The sequence below is a fragment of the Hordeum vulgare genome, chromosome 3H (genome assembly GCF_904849725.1).
Source record: "Hordeum vulgare subsp. vulgare chromosome 3H, MorexV3_pseudomolecules_assembly, whole genome shotgun sequence".
In the NCBI taxonomy this organism is placed as follows: Eukaryota; Viridiplantae; Streptophyta; class Magnoliopsida; order Poales; family Poaceae; genus Hordeum; species Hordeum vulgare.
The window spans coordinates 7,509,558-7,531,406 of NC_058520.1; the positions used below are offsets into that span (position 1 = coordinate 7,509,558).

Here is a 21,849-nt window from a genome sequence, read left to right on the forward strand (position 1 = left end):
CTTGTGTCTTTCTATCCGAAAGAGATTCTCTAGTCTAGATTAATAAAGCAACGGTAACACAAACAACAAAATGTATAGTACATAATGTACTTTCTCTTTGAGCAAAAGAGAGGCTTCCCTCACCGATTCCATTAACGAAACCGTGGTCTTACATAGCTACACGACCCAAACGTAATTGTCATCCACATCCACGTCTAGCGAGAGGTTCCATATTAGAACCCGAGGTATGTAGAGTAGCAACCCATACATAATGTACATGCACACATGTCAGTGAATACGATCGCGATAGTGAATGAACGATCACAACTTCACATCACCACATCATAATCACCTTCGTGCGTGTTCTCCAATAATGTCGACCTTGTTTCCTAACGTGTTTATTTATTTGATACACATTACTATCTATGCAGTGACGTCCTATGCAGCAAATATTTTGCGGTTGGCGCACTCGATGAATATGTTGAGCCATAATTAATCTGTGGCGCACGCCATCGCCTTGTTATAGTTGGCTCTTAATTAACTTAGATCGTCTGGGCATATTATACACTAATCCATCGAAACTTAGTGTGTGGCGGGCACACCAGGATTTGACAAAACTGATGGGGAAGTGGCGTTTGGTGCCAAAACAGCATGTACCCTGGAAATCCGTCGCCACCCGAGCATTATCTGCCTACAAAGTAACGGATTTGCCAATGCCAAATTAGATAGTACAAGAAGCACAGCAGGTAGACTCTTGTTTAGTAACATATATAAACAGCACCCACTCCACGACTGCTGCTTTGGGTTTCTTTTGTAGCTTACTTTATGGGACAGATGATTAAGCAAGCACTAAAGGTAGGTGCAATAGTTGATCTGCATGAGATACTATAAAGTACTACCTACGGTTCCTTTTAGTCTGAATATAAGCTTTGTTTGAAGTTAAGATGTCTTTATTTTGATCATATTTATAGAAAAAAAGTATCAATATTCACAATACCAAAGAAATATTGTTTGGGATGTAGTTTCATAGTATATATATATTTGATATTATAGATGTTGATATTTTTTCATATAAATTTGGTCATACTTTACAAAGTTTGACGTGACACATATCTACTACTCAGAGTAAGAAGGAACGGAGTGAGCACCACAATTTTTGATCTGCAGGTGATGATATAATCATCGACTGTAATTTTTTGTTAGTAGTTTATCAAGTTGATCTCTTGGTGATGATGTAATCACTGAAGTTTTCTAAAATTTTATTTACGCTTTGGAATGTTGGGTTGGCATGGGGGCCTTGGTCTTCCCTGATCTTCACTGCTCATTCTGCTCCGTGAGCACCAGAGAGATATACCACTGTTAATGAAAGTGGCCGAGTAACTTGCACAACAGTGAGCTGCATATTTATATTTATATACCAGTACTTTACATGTGTAAATATGAACATTTATTATGAACAACAAAACAACTTTAATCCACTTAATGGGGGTAATTCAAGGAAAAGTAAACAAGTACATTGGATATTACTCAGAAGTGATCATCCGTCCTCGAAGTGAGATGGAAGTGGCAACTCACGTAAGCTACTTCAACTTGTCATCATTTGCGTATGCTTGTTTATTTTGCATTTTCGTGCTCATATATATGTTGTTTGGTAGACGACGATGACGTCTACTATGTGTCGTGAAATGGAGAAAAAGCCATTTGTTTTTAGTCATTGTTGGATCATATTGAATGGCTGATCGGTGAACAGAGTGGACACAAGATGTCGTCGATCTCAAGGCCGGCAAGAAGAGGAATGAAGGCTTAAGCTCCCATCAATAAATTGGGTTGGACGATGAAGAGGAAGATATTGTCATGAAGAGTGGAAGATCCATCATGCCGATGGATAACCAACAAGTTAAGGGAAACAAGTGAAAGAAGGCAAGGCCCTCCCGTGACGCCGCGTGTACAAAAATGTCCTCCACATGAATTGGCATTTTTCGATGAGGGTAAACAAGAAAGAGGAGACATACGATGCTCAAGTTGGTGCCTGATGGATTATGATCGGAAGAGGACGGAGAAGAAGCTAGAAATTGAGAGGGAGAAGATCGAGCTGGAGAAGTAAGATGCGGCGATCAAATGGGAGCTCGACAAGGCAAAGACTTTTGGAAAGATTGAGTTTGAAAAGAAGAGTTTACAACTAGCACGAGACGCAGAGGATGCAAACACTACAATGTTGGCGAACAAAATCCTCTTGGATAACCATGCAAAGAAATGGCTTGCATAGAAAAAAAAAGGTCACAAACCATGGGAAATACGAGGCGGCAACGAGGGGGTCACAAACCATGGGAAATACGAGGCGGCAACGAGGGGTACGGCAAGAGTAGAGCATGCGCTCCGGATGGGCGGAGCAAGCGAAACAGGACACAAGGACGACCTCAGAGCAAGAGGCACGGATGGCGTCCGACAAGTGATCCGGTCAGGAAGCGATGCGTCCGTCGCGCTCAGACATTGTTTTCATTTTGATATGTCCGAATTGTTGAACTATGATTTATTTTCTTTTGTCTTGAATTGTTGAATTGGGATAATTCGTACTGTATGATCGACGTATATAGATTGCTTGGATTGAAGGCTCCCGATTTAAGGCTGGTCACAATGGGGAGGAACTTAGCAGTAACATCACACACTCCAATACAACTTTGCTTATGTGGCACGTATTTAATAAAGAGAGAGGTGCTTGTGGTAACTAGCTAAGTTACCGGAACATCACACACTCCAAGAAACAATGAGTCTATAGCCTAATAAATGCATTGTTGCATGACACTACATACATGTTACTCCCCATTGTGGAGGTAGGAACATAGTCTAGAAAAGTGTGTAGGTTCCTACCTTATGTTACTCCCCATTGTGACCAGCCTAAGGTATGTGAAAGTGTGACAACACATACAAGGGACCATCATGGTAGTATAGGATGCCTGGTTTGTCAAGCCCAGTTGTGGGTGCTCTTAGTTAATTCTTACTTAAGTTCACATCAGTTAAAGCCTTATTTGAAGGTATCATCTAATTTTAATGCGATGCAATAAAACAAAACCATTGTCCAATGAACTGGACATGACATTACAACTCTGATCATATATATATTTTGGAAATGTATCAAAATCTATCAAGAGGCCAACTCGACGATTGTGATGACCCGCATCTAAGAGCAACTCCAACGGACCGACCTAAACGGACAGCGATTTCGTCCGTTTTTTGTCCGTTTGGATCGGCCGGACGCCCGGCGTCCGCCTTGTTTTAGATATGGGTCGGCAGCGCGCCCAACAACCGACCCATATGTGCCGGCGTGGCTGGCTGACCGCCCTATTTTGCATGATTTTCATAGTTTGAGTCAAATAACATAATAGCCGACCACGGCATCCTCTTTGCATTCGAAATAGTCATCATAGCCGACCACCCCCTCTCTAATATGGTTGAAAACATGCCTACTCATACGGAAATGTCGACGAAATTGTTGATGTTTGAACAACGGGTTTGCTGTATCAAAATAGTCCTTCCAAAGAAGGAAATGCCCGCTCTCTCGGTTGCGATTCACGCCGGAAGGTGGCCCGGAATGGAGCCACGGAACAATGACCGCTGGCTGTTGAGCTGGCGATGGACCAACACGACAGCCAATACCTCCTCCTCGTCATCGGACGATGAATCGTCAGAGTGGCAAAGGAAATTGTGAAAAATGAACTCGTCGGTGGAGTTCATTTTGTACCTTACCAAACTGTCGAACAACTTGCGTGCGTCGACGAAGAAGACGGCCGGCGAAGGGAGTCGCGACGCACGGATCAGCTAGCCGCCCTGCCGGTGTCCGACGAGCGTGCCGGTGAGGATCTGACTAGGCGACGAGGCGGCTCCCCGGCGGGCTGTGTGGTGGTGATGGTGGTGGGGGGAGTGGGAAGCAGTTGGCTCCGTGGCGGCAAGACGGCGGCGGCGGCGGGCGACGCGGGAGTGGGCGGATGTGGAGGCGCCGACAGATGGCAGAGTCGCCGGAAAAATGGACAGTGGCGTCGGCGACGAAGGAGGCGGGCGAGGGTTAAACCGTGAAAGGATCGCCCGCGGACGAAAATCGGACGCGCGTCTGTTTAGGTCGGCGCGTTGGACTGTTTTTTGTGTCCGCGTCAACCCAAACGGACGGCGACGGACGAAATGGATCACCTTAGTGAAGTTGCTGTAATTATGTTTTCATAAATCAGTCGGATGATTTGTACTCGTACTCTCCATATCTTTTGTCATCACATTCTTTTTTCTTATCGTCGCAATCTTAGACGTTAAGGAAAAGGGTGCGCGGTGCGGCGGCATGCAGCCCGAAACAAAGCGTTAACCGCCACTGCATGCATGCATGCAAAGGGACAAGTGGCCACCCCAACCGCGCGCGTCGCCATGTCGCACTCGGCCACCCGTCTTCCGTGTACCACCCGATCACGGCCGTTCACGGAGACGGGCATGCAGGTGCAAGGACCGAACCAACCCGTCCGTCCGTCGCACTCACACGCTCGTCACCACGCGTCATCACGAGCCTTTACAAGCAAGTCGATCGATCGCAACCGCTCCACATTCCCGTGGTTGCCTGCAGCCTCTCTCTCCCCGTCCCTGCCGTGGCTCATTGTGGCCTCTTGTTGTGGGGGCTCTCTCATAAGCAAACACAAGTGTTGAAGGAGACGCCTCCAATCCATCATCTCGTGAGTGAGTTGTGTGCGGTTGCATCGCATGCATTGCGCTGCACACCGCTAGCAAGACCGCGGACCGTTCTCCCTCCCTCCCTCAGCGCCGGTCGATCTCGTCCGGTGCTTCGGCCGGGCGCCGGGCATGGGGCAGCAGGCGGCGGCGGCGCCGTGGCGGCTCAACGTCAGCGACTTCCAGATGCCGGAGCGGCCCAAGGAGCCGCCGCCCTTCGCCAGCCGCGTCTTCATGCGTGGCCACGGTATGTGCTCCGCCGCATCGACTCCCATGCATCCTCTTTCAGTCTTTCTTCCATGCAGCGGTTGCTCCACCGGTTGATCTGTCGTTTCCCTAAAAAAGAGAGAGCTCTCTTTCAGCATTCCGTGCATGGCCGATTCGATGCGTGCACGCTGCTTCTCACCAATCAGATACGGATTTGACTACATGTGCTGTATGCCGTCTCATGCTTCATATATTAATACACCTGCTTACTTTCGGAACAAAGTGAGAAGAGTTATCGTACCATCTCTTCTCTTACTAGTTAACTTCAAGATAATTATAACAACTAGAGTAGTGCTGCCTGACGATGATGGTTTTGCCATTTCGTCCCACCAACCGTTCCAGCCGGTTCCAAACTACTCCCTTCCATTCGGTTCTAAACACGAGTGTTTCTAGAGATTTCATTAATTAAGGATTATATATGAACCAAAATAATTGAATATATATATTAAAATATGTCCATATACATCTAAAATCCCTAAAAAGGCTTATATTTAAGAATGGAGGAAGCACTTCCTTCATTCTATTATATAAAAATGTTTTTATACTGGTGTGCATGCATCCATACAAGTATAAAAAAAGATTCTATATCATGAAACAGAGGAAGCACAGATCATCATCACGTAGGTACGTAGGCCCAACTGGAAACTGCAAACGAAGCTTCCGGGCATTATTCGTTTATTCATTGTTAAAAAAAACAATAGCTCGACAATGAAACATAGTCCCAAAAAGCAACTGCGAAACATCTATTTCCCTTGTTCTCTCCCAAGCCGTTTCGACTGATGAGCTCCGGTCTTGTCGCGTTGCACGAGAGCGAAGCGCAAACGAATTTGTTACTAAAGGAAGTGACACGAACAAGGGCGGGGGCATATCTTGTGGCCCGTGGAATTCTTTTCCCGTGCTTACAAATACAAAAACTGGTTGATGTTCACGATGACGGACATGGATATGCGTGTGTCGCGTTAACTTAAAGGAAAAACCTGGAGGCGTGATGACCTGATGGAAAGCAACGCGGCGATCGAGCGCGGCCGTCCGTCCACGTACGTGTTGCGCATGCATATTGCATAGCCGCGTGCTGGCAACTGGGCGCCATGCAGCTCCAACCATGCGCTCTCGGATGCATTGCCAACGGGCGTTGGTACTTGGGATACTGTCGTACTGTCATAGTTCAGGCAGCAGCATCACACTTGTCTGCTGCTAGTACAGGCTTCCACCGCCGCCACGGATTGCCGTGTTGTTGCGCCGGGTGCCGCGGCGTTCGGCAGGGCGCCAACTCCTGCTCCGGCATTTGCCGTCGTCGATGACCCGCCAACGAACACGCCGCTGTTTCCTCCACCGCGACCGGCTGCCGCCAACGAGGAGCCGCCGAAGTCCAGTTGTCGACAAAGGCCAGCGACGGATTCGCCCATCCGTCTCCTGCTTCGGCACGCGGTGGGCGATAAGGAGGGAGCCCAGAGCCCCTGACGAGCCCAGGAAGAAGCTCGTTGTCTTTGCTTTGGAGGAAAGCTTCGTAGAGCCCAAGCCCCGGGAACCCCTCCGATGCCAACACTTGCGAGTTGAGATCGAGGCCGGGCCTGGGTAGCAGGGCCGCTTGCCGACGGCTGCGAATCCCACGCGTCGAAGCCGTCTCCGTCCATTCCAGGGTGGCAGTGGCGGAGACAGGCCTAGGGCAGTTGGGCTATAGCCCTAGGCCTAGAAACAATAATCTTTGTAATCCCTTCTTATAAAATATATAGAATCAATAAAAAGTATCATTTAAGCTTGTTTAGCCCTAGGCGTAATCTGGTACTAGTTCTGCCACCGCAGGGTGGGGTTGTGGGGCTGACCAGTGCCGCGGCCGGCGAAGGTCGCGTCGGAGATGGGGCAGATGGATGGGAACGGGAGGACCGACGGGATGAAGGCACACAGGGCCGGCGGGGGCAGGTGGAGTGATGTGGCGGGGCGGGGCCGACGGTTGCAGGCGGGTCGGGGCCGGCGGGGCGGGGAAACTGGGGCGGTCGCGGGCGGATGGGACAGGCGGGCCGGTGTGGGAGGATGGAGGAGGACGGTGGCAGGCGACGGGGCCGGCGGGGGCGGGCGGACGGGGCGGGCGGGCCGGTGCGGGAGGATGGAGGAGGACGGTGGCATGCGACGGGGCCGACGGGGGCGGGTGGACGGGGCTGGCGGGCCGGTGCGGGAGGATGGAGGAGGACGGGGGCGGCAGGGGAGGGTGGGCTGGGCCGCAGGGGCAAGCGGACACGGCCTACAGGGGCGAGCACGGTCGGCGGGGGCGAGCGAGCACGGTCGGCGATGCGGGAGGAGGAAACGGTGGAGAGGATAAGATATGAGAGGCATGTGTTGCGACTTGATCCGGTGCGGCTGCATGCGGCCAGAATGGATATTTTTAGGACCCACCACAACTAGCTCCAATTAGCATATCTTTACTGAAATAGTTTTTTTGATGTGTTAGTTTTCATCTAACTCAAACTAGCACATGTGTTTAGATATTTTAAAAGGCTAGTTTAGCCTCAACTAGTTCAAACTAGCTCTAGCACTCGGATCTAAACTGGGCCCTTGACATGTTCATGGTTGTTGAGTTTTTTTAAGAACTCGAACGGGTCTATACTTATTCAAATGGGTTGACCAGACATTAACATGGCGACGCATGCTGCCACTGGGCCGTGAAAGCAGGGCTGTCCAGGCTTTTGTCTGTCTGAAAAGCCCTTTAGACGTGACGCAGGACTTTATATAGCTGAAAATGCTCTCAAATTATATAGCTGACCACGGAGGTCCGCTTGGAGTAAGGACCGAAGGCCCGCTTACCCCTGCGTTGCCTTCCCATGCGAGGCAACCGAGGCGGCCCCTCCCCCTCTGCGCTCCAGCGTTGTTGCACTCCTGGTGTGTGCTCCTGCTGTTGCGTCCGGTCTCCTACCGCCTAGGCTGGTGGAGGTCGTTGGTCCCTTTCATGTGGCTGCGGCAGTGCCAACCCTGTCTACTGGTGGTTTGTTTTGGTCCGGCTGGGCTTACAACGCTTGTCGTTGTGAGACGACGGCGGTGTCCTCTTGATCGGGGCTGGCGCATGTTGGTGGGCGGTGGATGTGGTAGAGCAAAAGGTTGGTCCTTGGTTGTGGGTGCTAGGGGCCGGGAGAAATCTTTGTCCCGTCTTGCTGGCACCGACACGGTGACACCCGTGGACGTCGCCATCCTTCTTGAAGGACGTCGTGTGGACCTCTCCCTCACTCCCTCCGTGTACCGGAAGAAATCCTAGGATTCGTCTAGGCAGCAACATCGTCATCGTCGCAGCCTTTCTTAAAGGTGTTGCTTGATACACCGCAACTTGGTGACATAGGAGCGTGGTGGCAGTCTCCGGTGGACGTAGCGGTTGAGGTACTCCGTCGCTTTTTTTTGTTGGCATTATTATTTTATTTTTCTTTTGTCTTTTTTGACGTGATTGTACCGTTTGGCCCACCGTTATCAAACTGATGTAGATGATTACTATATTAATATAGCGATGTTCAAGGAGATTCACATGCAAAACCGAAGATTTACTTAGAGCAATGAGAGAGCGAATCCCACCCTGTGTAAGCTCGATTCCTTCTTTTGCAATGCCGACTCGGACACAACATTCAACAACCACATCTTGCATGCGCTGTCGTCATCTCTGTCCGATCACTGTCCGCTACTGCTAGCTGAGGACAGGGGGCCTAGGAGACCTAGGACTTTCAGGTTTGAGGATTTTTCGGCATCCATGCCTGGATTCAATGATGTCGTCCAAGGGGCCTGGAACGAGCATTGTGTGCACTCGGATCCATATCAATTTTTATTCCATAAACTAAAGAAGACGGCCACGCGTCTTACCGAATGGAGCAGGGGACTTTTCTCCAAGGCGAAGATCCACCGGCATGCGGCACTACTTGTTATTCTCCAACTTGATATGGCTCAAGAAAATAGGCCCATATCCCTCGAGGAGCTGGATTTGCGTGCTAGGCTAAAGAAAAGAGTTGTAAGCTTGGCGGTGCTTGAACGGTCTCGAAAGAAGCAATGCGCCAGGGTTGTGAACTTGAGGGAGGGTGACGCAAACACAAAATTCTTCCACCGACGCATTAATGCGACAAGACGGAAGATCCACATTCATCGGATAAAGCATGACCATGGCCGGGTGAGAGAGCATGAGGCAAAAGAGAAAATCCTTTACGACCACTTCTCTGAGGTCATGGGCAGGGGTGATACAAGCGCTAAGGACTTCAACTGGGACGAGCTCAACATCGTCCCCCAGGACCTGCATGACGTGGGGGCGGCTATCACGGAGGAGGAGGTCATGAATGACATTAATGAAATGCCTAGCGACAAAGCTCCGGGGCCGGATGGATTCACTGGCATGTTCAAGAAATGTTGGGGCATCATAAAAGGAGACATCATGAGGGTCATCCATCTCTTCGACCTCCATATATCAAACCTGCATTGGCTCAATCCTCCAATGCGATCTTAGTGCCCAAGAAGGATGGGGTGGAGGGCGTCTCTGACTACCGGCCAATTAGCCTAATCCATGCCATTGCCAAGATTATTGCAAAAGTCCTCTCCATTCGCCTTGGCCTGCACATGAACGACCTTGTTTCTAATGCCCACATCCTTCATCAATGGGAGAAGTATCCACGATAATTTCATGTACGTGAGGAATTATGTGAGAAAGCTGAAGAGATGCAAAACACCAGCTCTATTATTCAAGTTGGACATCCGAAAAGCGTTTGACTCAGTCAAATGGGAGTTCATCCTTGAACTGCTCCAAAGAAAGGGGTTCCCGACCAAGGTCCGAGATTGGATCGCCGCGCTACTCTGCACTTCCTCTTTGCATATCCTCTTGAACGGGGTGCCTGGACCGCCGATCAAGCATGGTCAGGGCCTCCGTCAGGGCGACCCGCTATCGCCTCTCCTTTTTGTGATTGGGATCGACATTCTGCATCAGATTCTGGAGCTCGCAGCGAGGAACGACCTCTTTCACAAGATTCGTGGCAGGAGGGCCATGGTGAGAACATCCCTCTATGCGGACGATGTGACCGTGTTTATGGCTCCTATCAAAGGAGATATCGACAACCTGGCGGCCATTCTCAAGGGTTTCGGGGAGGTGGCCGGTCTGTGCACCAACTTCCAAAAGAGCCTAGTTGTGCCCATCCGGTGCGAGCGCATCCGCTTGGGCCATGTCCTGCAGAGTTTGGCTGCGGCTAGGGCCTCCTTCCCGATGATATACCTGGGCCTTGTGCTGTTGACCTGGCGCCTAAAGAGGGTGGATCTTCAATACTTCAAGGACAAGGTTGCGAGTAAGTTGTTTACATGGGAGGGACAAAACATTACTGCTATTGGATGCATGGCCCTTTTCAGGTCCGTGACGACCTCCCAGGTGATATACTTCGTCACGCCGCTGGTCGCCCTTGCTGGCACGCCGTGAAGAGTTGACAAGCTCCAACGGGCTTTCCTCTGGTCCGGTACGGACAAGACCACCGAGGTGAAGTGTAAGGTCAAATGGGACATGGTTTGTCCATCGGCCAGGTACGAAGGCCTTGGGGTTCTCAACACCGACAAATTTGCTAGGGCCTTGAGACTGCGCTGGCCTTGGTACGAGTGGAAGGAACCAAGCAAGATGAGGGTGGGCACAGAAAACCCATGCGACGAGGCTGATCTTGACTTCTTCTACGTGTCCACCACCATCACTATGGGAAATGGGGCCTGGACGCCTTTCTAGGATTCACCATGGTTATTTGGGCGCAAGCCCAAGGAGATTGCGCCGCTCATCTATGAAGCATCCTCGAGGAGAATTTGGATGGTGGGGGAGGCTATTCATGCCAATGCTTGGATACTGAAAATAAGACACGACACGGTGGTTTCCGCATACCACATAAGGGAATTCTTTATCCTTTGGATGCTTCTGCATGACGTCCGTCTTGACGAGCATATTCAGGATGATATCATTTGGAAGCACGAGACGGATGGGCAATATTCGGCCTCCTCAGCTTACAAGGCGCAATCCTTAGGCATGGTTTATTCTCCCGTGGAGCAAATGGTGTGGAAGGTGACCGGATCTGGATGGCGAATCGATTGGAGAAGCGTGGGCACCACCAAAGGTCAAGTTCTTTGCTTGGCTAGCCACTCAGGACCGGATCTGGATGGCGAATCGATTGGAGAAGCGTGGGCACCACCAAAGGTCAAGTTCTTTGCTTGGCTAGCCACTCAGGACCGGATCTGGATGGCGAATCGATTGGAGAAGCGTGGGCACCACCAAAGGTCAAGTTCTTTGCTTGGCTAGCCACTCAGGACCGGATCTGGATGGCGAATCGATTGGAGAAGCGTGGGCACCACCAAAGGTCAAGTTCTTTGCTTGGCTAGCCACTCAGGACCGGATCTGGATGGCGAATCGATTGGAGAAGCGTGGGCACCACCAAAGGTCAAGTTCTTTGCTTGGCTAGCCACTCAGGACCGGATCTGGATGGCGAATCGATTGGAGAAGCGTGGGCACCACCAAAGGTCAAGTTCTTTGCTTGGCTAGCCACTCAGGACCGGATCTGGATGGCGAATCGATTGGAGAAGCGTGGGCACCACCAAAGGTCAAGTTCTTTGCTTGGCTAGCCACTCAGGACCGGATCTGGATGGCGAATCGATTGGAGAAGCGTGGGCACCACCAAAGGTCAAGTTCTTTGCTTGGCTAGCCACTCAGGACCGGATCTGGATGGCGAATCGATTGGAGAAGCGTGGGCACCACCAAAGGTCAAGTTCTTTGCTTGGCTAGCCACTCAGGACCGGATCTGGATGGCGAATCGATTGGAGAAGCGTGGGCACCACCAAAGGTCAAGTTCTTTGCTTGGCTAGCCACTCAGGACCGGATCTGGATGGCGAATCGATTGGAGAAGCGTGGGCACCACCAAAGGTCAAGTTCTTTGCTTGGCTAGCCACTCAGGACCGGATCTGGATGGCGAATCGATTGGAGAAGCGTGGGCACCACCAAAGGTCAAGTTCTTTGCTTGACTAGCCACTCAGGACCGGATCTGGATGGCGAATCGTTTGGAGAAGCGTGGGCACCACCAAAGGTCAAGTTCTTTGCTTGGCTAGCCACTCAGGACCGGATCTGGATGGCGAATCGTTTGGAGAAGCGTGGGCGGCAGAATTGCGGTCTTTGCCCTCTTTGTGGGACGGAGCAAGAAACATGGGCTCACCTATTTTTCAAGTGCCGGTTCACCAAAAGACTTTGGAAGCTACTCATTGACAAGCCAGGCCTTGACCATATGGACCCTTCCGCTTGGCACTTGGAACCCTCCGTAAAGGAGTGGTGGGCGGACAGGTCCGACGTCGGTGTCCCCAATAGAAAGGCAATGCCTCTTTCACAATGCTGGTTTCATGGACAATCTGAAACGAGAGGAACGCACGCATCTTTCGTCACAAGAGCGCCACCATCAATCCTTCTCAAAAACCTAATCGACGAGGCTAGACTATGGGTATTGGTAGGAGCTAAGAGTCTAAGGAAAATTCTTGTTTGGGAATAGTTGCCATGGGACATGTAATGTGGGTTGTAAACTGTCAACTTTATTCCCCTCTTAATCAATTGATGAGACAAATCTTTTGTCTTGTTTTTTTTTAAAAAAAATATAGCTATGTGAAAGCCTATTTCAAGGTCGGCTTCTCCCACGTACGTAAGTGCACGGAGGCCCCCCCCCCCCCCCCCCCTTGTGCACCCGATAGCTAGATTGCTTTGCTTGCTTACCCCAAAAAAGGCCTGAAGCCGCGTCGCCGTGGCAGGTTCGCCGCGTGACGGCACAGCTAGCTCTAGCTAGCCACGACGGAAGAGCCGCAGCGGTCGTCGTCAACTTGGCGTCGCCGACTTGATCGACACCGAAACGCACGCCGAAAGTCTCTTTGATTCCTCCATTCCAAGTAGCAGATCCACCCCATAGATTTTTGCTTTTGCCTACGCGCGCAAAAGGCGTTGGTAGCCCGGCCGTGTCGCCATGTTTAGCTAGCCCTCTTTCTCCTTTTTGTTGTCACCGTCCACGGCAAGCCAGCCAGCAGCTGCTGCTACGACCGCGACACCACCCGGACCAGCAAGCAAAGCCACCGAGACGGCTCGGCACTTAAGTACGTGTGGGTAGCTCCACAACTGGTAACAACAGGCACCAAATATTTAGAAAGTCAGTTACGTGATCAGTCGAGGAACCTGTCAGCGCGCCAGGGGGAGCATGGCGACGGCGGTTGGGCGCGAGGAGAGGGAGCCGCCGGCGGCGTCGTGGAGGCTGCGCATGGGCAGCAGCGACGCCATGCGCGTCCCGGAGCGGCCGCCCTTCTTCGCCAGGCTCTTCGGCGCCGCTTGCCCCTCCCACGGCGCCGGTGCGTTCCCCGCTCCTCTCTCGCATTCTTCTTCTTCTTCTTCTTCTTCTTGGTAGCCAGCTACTCCATGCGTGCGTGCTCTGCTTCCTGAGTCAGCTGCCATGTGTGCGCGACTACGATCGAGGTCCAACACTTGTTCTGATACGATCGAACACCATGCGCCCGATCGGTTCCATGTCATCCTCCATTTTCCTACCGGTGCCGATGCTTTTGTCACGCACGGGCCGCGGGATCCTACAGCTGCTCTGCTCTCTGACATGCACCTCAAATGGACGGCTGCTTCCAGAGTTGCGGTTGTAACAGGCTCACAGCACCACGAAGAAGAGACTGAACATTTCTACAGAGTTAGCGGTGCAGGTATTCGGAATTGTTTTCAGACTAGCAGGAGACCTTGCAAATTTTCAGATAACTTTGATCGGCAAGTGAAGAACTATTCGCCCCTGTGTGTGCGTGCGTGTTCTTCATTAGAACCCCGGTCGTTAGAGCATTGTTCCGGCATCATTTCCAGATTAGTAGGAGATCTTGCAGCTGTTGGAGCGCATCCTATTCCTTTCTTTCCCTGCCTGGCCATGCCCATTGCCCGTTTTAAGAACGAAAACCACACGGTTCGGTCGCAAACAAGAAAGATGAGCGGCAATGTGTTCGACGACGGTCCTGGTTGATCACACTATTAGGTTGTGGTAGTAACATTGTTTAATTGGTCAGTTGGGTCTAACTCTGTTCCACTAGTGTGAGTGGCAGAGTCACGATTAGCAACAATTTGTCAGTGCAAATGACTCGACACTAGAATAGCATATCCCTGTTAACATGGTGGACCAATATTAAGCAACCTACTGCATTATTAACTGGATATAAGGAAATAAGCAATGGAGGGAGAACCAAGAGTTGGTGGACCAAAGGGCAGAGGAAAGCTAGAGGAATAGTGTTGTCTCTAGCAAGGTAAATCCAGGAGCCTAGGACAATTTGTCATGGGAGGAAAACTACGATCTCTCATTTAGGCGAAGAACAACAGCCAAATTATGGATGGAAACAGACCGAAAACGGATGAGTGCTGCCTTTTTTGTTCTCATTTTTTCCCTGGAACTGGAAACGTATACAGAAACCCTGGAAGCAGATACAAACTCCGATAGTACCCGAAAGTGGTACGAGCTAAATTAGATACAAATTTGGATGTTTGCAGAAACTAAAAGACCTGAATAATTGGGAAAAACGGAAGCAAACAACAAACTATTTCAATTTATATGACTAGACCGTATGTATTTCGGTGATCTCCTAAGGGGCTAGGGTGTGTGGTATGGCATGTTTGGTATATTGAAAGGGAAAAGGTAATTATCGTTCTGGTCGTTGAGCCACAACATAGGTTTTATTGAGTGGTCTGGCCCACATGAGTCATGAAATAGCGGAAAGTTCTGTATTTATTTAAACAGAATGTTGTTTCACCAGCCATTCCCTTTCTGTTTTTGTTTCCGCGTAAAAAAATCTGTTTCTGTTTCCGTTCCGCTGCCTTCATATTTCCTCTCCGTTTTCATGTTTCTCAAAAAATCAGGAAAAATTTCGCTCCTTTTTCATCCATAAGCAAATCACCTGAAGGCCTCTTATATGGTCGAGTTACTGTACATCACATTATCTATTTATTTTTGTCGATAAACATATCTATTTATATAATAAAGATAAAAAATTATCAATACAATAAAATAATGGTAACATTCATATATTACTGAATTAGTGATGGCAAAAAAATGTGTTCCCAAGTTTAAAAAATGTTCACGTACTTATGAAAAATAATAATCAGATTTCAAGAAACTATTCGTATATTTATGTGACTGCGTGTGACTGCAATTTGGATTCTATTATTCTCAAAGAGCGTAGAATAAGAGTTTCTCGGAAACTACCTCCAACCTTCACTATTATCTGTAATGAAAATCACTTGACCTAGGATCCCTAAACATGTTGGAGACTGTACATGTCTTATTGTCCCTATCATCACTTGAATGTAGGGAATAACTAGTACTCCCTCCGTTTCAGTTTATAAGTCCGGCACGTGTATCTAGGTCGTCAATTTGACCAATTTAACGAGAGACATATATTAGAAAAAATATATCATTAGAAACTTTAGATGTTCTATTTTCTAATCATATAATTTTATGTTAAATAATACATTTTATATAAATCAAATTAATGACCTAGATACACGTGCATGCCTTATAAACTATAACGGAGGGAGTAGTAGCACTGAATTCAATTGCACCGGTGGTACCGAAAACCATCTTGAGCATTTGATCAAACGCCAATCAAGGTTACTTTACCCTTTCGATGTTCCCTAAAAAAAGGTTATTCATTTCAGGGAAACAAAGAAAAATCGCAAAGTACTACGAGAAGCAGGAGAGTCTCCTGAAAGATTTCAGCGAGATGGAGAGCATGAATGAGCTCGGCTGCTTGGATCAGAACGGTGCCCCTACCGACGTACAGATCCAGAATCCAATGTTAATTACATTACATGCGTAGTAAACAGCTTTCTAACAAACAGAAACAGTCGTAGCTGATGTTTGATACACACGTCCTCGATTTTGTCTTGATTAGGAAGAGCTGCGGCAACTGGCCAAGGGTGAAAGGCTGGCGATCAACCTGTCCAATGTAATCAACCTGGTCCTGTTCGTCGGGAAAGTCGTGGCTTCCTTCGAGACCAGGTCGATGGCGGTGATCGCGTCGACGCTGGACTCGCTGCTGGACCTCCTGTCAGGGTTCATCCTCTGGTTCACGGCGCACGCCATGAAGAAGCCCAACAAGTACAGCTACCCGATCGGCAAGAGGCGCATGCAGCCAGTGGTATACACATATGCGATTCTTGTTGGAACCGTGACCAAATTGTGCATTTGGAATGTTGATGAGTGATGACCATTTGCAGGGCATCGTGGTGTTCGCGTCGGTGATGGGGTGCCTGGGGTTCCAGGTCCTGATCGAGTCTGGGCGGGAGCTGGTGACGCAGGAGCACACCACGTTCGACACCTGGAAGGAGATGTGGATGGTGGGCAGCATGTCGTCGGTGGCCGTCGTCAAGTTCTTCCTCATGCTCTACTGCCGGACCTTCAAGAACGAGATCGTCAGGGCGTACGCGCAGGACCACTTCTTCGACGTGATCACCAACTCCGTCGGCCTCGTCAGCGCGCTCCTCGCCGTCAAGTACAAGTGGTGGATGGACCCCGTCGGCGCCATACTGGTAAACAAACGAAACAAGATCGATCAAGGGGAACACAATCACCCAGAGATGTAGTATGAATGAACTGCATGCATGTGGTTGATGATCATCCACGGATGGATGCAGATCGCGCTGTACACGATCACGACGTGGGCGAGGACGGTGCTGGAGAACGTGGGGACGCTGATCGGGAGGTCGGCGCCGGCGGAGTACCTGACCAAGCTCACGTACCTGATATGGAACCACCACGAGGAGATCCGGCACATCGACACGGTGAGGGCCTACACCTTCGGGACGCACTACTTCGTGGAGGTGGACGTGGTGCTGCCCGGGGACATGCCGCTCAGCCAGGCGCACGACATCGGGGAGGCGCTGCAGGAGAAGCTGGAGCAGCTGCCGGAGGTGGAGCGCGCCTTCGTACACGTCGACTTCGAGTTCACACACCGACCAGAGCACAAGGCCGACGTCTGATCTGATCTCATCTCATCATGCTCTTCTCCTCAAATATGTGTATGTATGTATGGATGCTTGGGAAGTACTACTAGTTTGTAGGCACTTGTGCAACACTTTTGACATGAAAGGTCATGTCGCGCGAGTATCCAATTCTAGGCCGGGCTCGGCTGCACCTGGTGAACTTTAAAATCAACAAAATCCGATTTTCTTTTTGCATGAAAGATGGTTGAATGGATGAGGTGCGTGTAAAATTTGAAGGGTTTGTGTAAGTCTCAGCCGACTTAGACTTAGACTTCGGGAAGTCTCAATCAGATGACGTCACCCAAAGTAGACTAGTAAACATGTGCGTTACCAAAGTAGACTAGTACACACGTCTCATAAAGAATACACCTTCCAACGGACAAGGAAGGCGATAGTTTGGCCCCCTCCCTTTGTCGTCAAGATAGTGGGTCCACTCCGTCATCCCAAAATAATATGTCGTGTTCTCCTTTCACATTCAATGTGCTGTAGTGAACCCAAAAACTATTGACAACTCACCATTCACATCACATTTCTATCTTATGACGAAAACTACAAAATCTATTAATCGTCATTAAAAGAGTTTACAATGTCCATTACAACCACCAAACTAACAAGATCAGGGTACTCAGCTAACCAAGTTTATGAGCACCTAAATTTCTTACCAATGCCATTATTTCATGTACAAATTTATTGCTCTCTTCCTCATACACACAACTCCATCTAAAATAAAATCAGGTAACCCATTACGCAGGTGGTTCATGACTTCATATATGCGCCCTAAGTGGCACAAAAATCTGTTGTTGCCATTGAAGATATTGACAACATATGCATTATTAGATTACAAAACAACGAAGCAACAAGGACATCTGTCAGGAGCCAGGGACCGATTATGCACTCTCAGACTTGAGCTTCCACCATGTCGTGGCATCTTTAGATGTTCAGAGCAACAGCTAGTGCCACATGCTCTTTGTGGTTGTGATCACAGACATCAATACGGGTTTGGTCATTATTTTGCGAAGAAGAAGCATCGACATTTAACTTTGCCCTGTTTTCATCTAGTATAGTGGCAATTTGCATCACTTATTTCCACAAAATCGATTTTGTTAACAATTGTCAGGAGGTCAAGTTTCCGCATCACTTTCCTTTGTCATATTGTGGGCGCTTCAAATATTAACAATAGAAATAGCTGATTCGACCCCATCACAAAGTAAATACCAGTGCGTCCCTATATGATCGATCAATTTCCTTGGAGCTTAACTATCTGAAACGAACAGTCAAAGTAATGGCCTTGAGGGCATGTTTAGGACATCTTAGCCCATATGTTAATGTAGAAAAAGAATAAAGTTCATATGAAGTAAGTATGTTAATAAGATAAAAATGAATTACCTTTGCGAATAGATTTGAAACCACAACTCTCTGATTCAAAACCACAATCTCCCACACTTACAACCTTCTCTGCCAAGCAAAATATTAATATAGCTAAGGAAGATCAAGATAACTTAAAAACAAACAATAGGTTAATCAGTACTATCATAGAGATAGTAGCATTTTTCGATATCGGAAATTAGAAACCATCGATGATTTAGTATGATTAACATATTTACAGGGGATGTGACCAATGTGTCATCTAGTCCTGATGTGCCGCAAGTTTACTAAAAACAAAGAAATTGTTTGCATATAGATCACTCAATCTCTTCTTAAAAATAATGGTTGAAACTTTACTTTAAAAATGCAATGCTCGATCCCTTCCCTTTTCCAAGAACATGGAGTAGAATTGTGTATAAATATATTATGTAGAGAATGTTACATCAACCTAATGAAGGTCGACAAAAGAAGCAACGGCAAAAAGTTCAAACTGTTGTGAAACAAAGGAAGACATGACCTGATACTAAACATTTTTGTCTCTTCAACAAAATATTGCCATGGATAAATCTAGCTATAACTATAAGTAACAGAAAATGATTCTTAAACCTTGTCATGCCAAAATATTGCCAAATTAAATAAAAAAAATGAACTTTGCATATTGAAAATATCGATTCTTAAACTTGCAATTAATAAGAGCTCCAATTATACCCGTCATCCTAAAATATCACCGAATTCTATAAGAGGGATTGGACACAGAGCCGCTCTATCTCTCCACATCTATTAATCTGACCACCACTCCTCTATTCATATAGCGTCCAAATATGTTGTCAAAGATAGCAATAAGAGAAATGGAGGCAAGGTCAACATAGCACACATACTCATTTTCCATTGCCAAATAATTACATGAACTTTGTCCTAGACTCCATCCGCGCGCGGGGGGGGGGGGGGGGGGGGGGGGGGGCTGGCGTTGGAGAACTGAAATTGTGTAACATAAGTTCAACATAAGATTAATCAATGAATCCATTGTGAAAGAGAAAATGGGAGTCAAGTCCCAGCCCAGACCATGTTGCTGCAAATTGAAGTGGATTAATCTATGGTAAATAGAATTAAAATGGAGTGATTTTTTCTCATAAATGTAATATGTCTTTAAACAAATAACCAATGATGGAGATTCAGGATAAAAATGCAGTGGGGCTCAGCTCAAAACTTGGGTTGATTGCTATTAGAAAAGGGATATGACTATATGAGTGCATGATCAAGGACAGAAAAATTATTGATCTATCAAAGTATCATCCATTGATGATTGTATTCATTTTGGTTCAGATGGAAGATGGTAGAAGCAGCAACACATGACTGGAGATAATCCTAGTGTTTATACTTGTCTAGTAACATGGCATGTCGGTAGACAATACTTGGTACGCATGAGATTGGTCTAGCTGGAGACCCTCACAAATTGATTCATAACAAAGGAGCTAACAGTAATGAGTCCATTGTCGATGTGGCTCACCAGCTGCCACTTGACACACCAGTTGCAATTACAGTTACTAATTTGTAAAAATAAATATGACAAACAAAAATTAGCTCCTTAAAACTCCTACCATTTTTTATTTATTAAAAATAAACATCCTACAAAAATTAATTAGCATGCATTACCAATCACCTAGGAGCATCCTCCACTTGCAAATGGTAAGTAGTGAAAGCATTGTAAAGATCATGTCTCCATCGATCACTGCACTCTTTCTCCCTACAGTTGCACATCCCTTTGCATGTATAAGAAACATAAGGTTTGATGGACAAAATATTTTATAAAGCTTGTAAAAGTTAAAGCATTTATAAATGAAACCTAGTCACTACGGGAATCAGGTAATTTACCGTCTGTGGAGATCTTTGCCGCTCTTCATCGCGGATGACGACAAAGATCACTTTTGCCGTCAGTTGATGACGGCAAAGAATAACGACAACGTAGATATATTTTGCCGTCTGCAATAAAAATGGTTGACGACAAAGACATATTTTGCCGACTGTAAAAAATGTGATGACGACAAAGACACATTTTGCCGTCTATGAAAAAAATGCTGACTGCAAAGGCATATTTTGCCGTCTGCTGTTTATTTTACAGACGACAAAAAAAAAACACAGCATACAGATCGACCACACGGATCGATGACGTCGCAAAATCTAGTCCACGCATCCGACATCACAAGCGACACACCTTTCCGTGTGACCACCCCCACTAAATATTTTTTACCGTCTATGTTTTTTATTACAAACGGCAAAGTGTCGTCTGTAATAGAAAATTACAGACAGATCGATGACGGCAGATTTTACCGTCTGCATTTTTTTTATTACAGACAGCAAATTAGTCACTTTGCCGTGTGTAATTAAAAACGTAGACAGCAAATAGAACACTACGCGGATCTACTGCGCAGATCGATGACGTGTCACGAGATCACGCACATCCAATTCCATGCTCACGCACGCAGCGCCCATCCCGAAGCCCACCCAGCACGCTCTCATCCAACCCCACCCCACAACATTCTTATCCAGCCCCACCCCCACCACGTTTCGGCGCCGCGAGCCCATCGGCGTCGCAAGCTTCGTCTGCACCGCGAGCTTCTCCGGCCACACGAGTCCATCGGCCTCGCTAACTCCTTCCGCACATGCAGCGATCTCCTCTGGCCTCCCGTTTCTCTCCTCCCCGAGCTCCTACGGCCTCCCATTTCTCTGCTCCACCTCCTCTCTGCTTCCTTCCTCTTTTTCTCTCCAGGAACCAGCGGGTGGAGGATGACGAGCCGCCCATGGACCATGTAGCTGCCCACATATGCTGCCCTGTGCCTGCTAGGAAGACGAGGACATGCAAGGCGGGAGGGAGGCTTCGGCGGAAGTGCGGGAGCGGCGCGGCAGGGCGGTGGCGGGGAGGACGAGTGGCGCGCGTGAGCAGGGCCAGGAGGCGGCATGCCGAGCGTCGGGGCCGAGCACGACTGGGCCCGAGCGGCAGCGCGGCCACCAGGGCTAGGCGGTAGCACGACAACCAGAGGACGACAGAGCAGTGTGGCGAGCGTCGGGCCGACAGTGTGGCCAGAAGAGCACTGCAGTGGAATAAGGAGGGCTCGATTGCTTTTTATTTTTAGTTTTAGGGTCCTTTGTGTTAGTTTTCGAGGCTATTCTGTAACTTTAGTTCTTTCGGTGTCTTGTTTTCATTATGTATTTTACTCACGTTGAATAAATGTGTGAAGAAACAACGTCCTGGCTTTTGTGTGTTAAAAAGTGCAGTGTACTGGCATGCATTGACCGCATTCCTATTTTTTTTTTCAAAATTGCCCCCTTTCTTTGCCGTCTATGATTTACTAGTAGCTGACGGCAAAGAAATAAAGTTTGCCGTCTTGCCTTTCTATGCAAAGGCACTCACGCCGTCTATCGGTCACGCCGTTCTGTTAGGTGCTTTTTGTAGCCTGCCTCGTGACAGTTGACCACGAACCATTTTAACTGACTTTGTCGTCTGCCTGACTAAAAGCTGACGGCAA

The 21,849-nt window shown here is 48.2% G+C and overlaps 1 protein-coding gene across 2 annotated transcripts; it reads left to right on the forward strand.

Annotated features, from left to right (window-relative positions):
• Positions 1-4,552: 4,552 nt before the first annotated feature.
• LOC123442437 (metal tolerance protein 7-like) lies at positions 4,553-17,160 on the forward strand. 2 transcript variants are annotated; one of them, XM_045118487.1, is made up of 5 exons: positions 4,553-4,927; positions 15,635-15,753; positions 15,871-16,116; positions 16,196-16,507; positions 16,613-17,160. In XM_045118487.1, the coding sequence occupies exons 1-5, from the start codon at positions 4,813-4,815 to the stop codon at positions 16,955-16,957; spliced, it is 1,137 nt and encodes a 378-aa protein (XP_044974422.1). In that variant the 5' UTR covers positions 4,553-4,812; the 3' UTR covers positions 16,958-17,160. The 2 variants fall into 2 exon arrangements, with proteins under 2 accessions (XP_044974422.1, XP_044974421.1); XM_045118486.1 differs by lacking the exon at positions 4,553-4,927 and adding an exon at positions 13,052-13,290.
• The last annotated feature ends 4,689 nt before the right edge of the window (positions 17,161-21,849 follow it).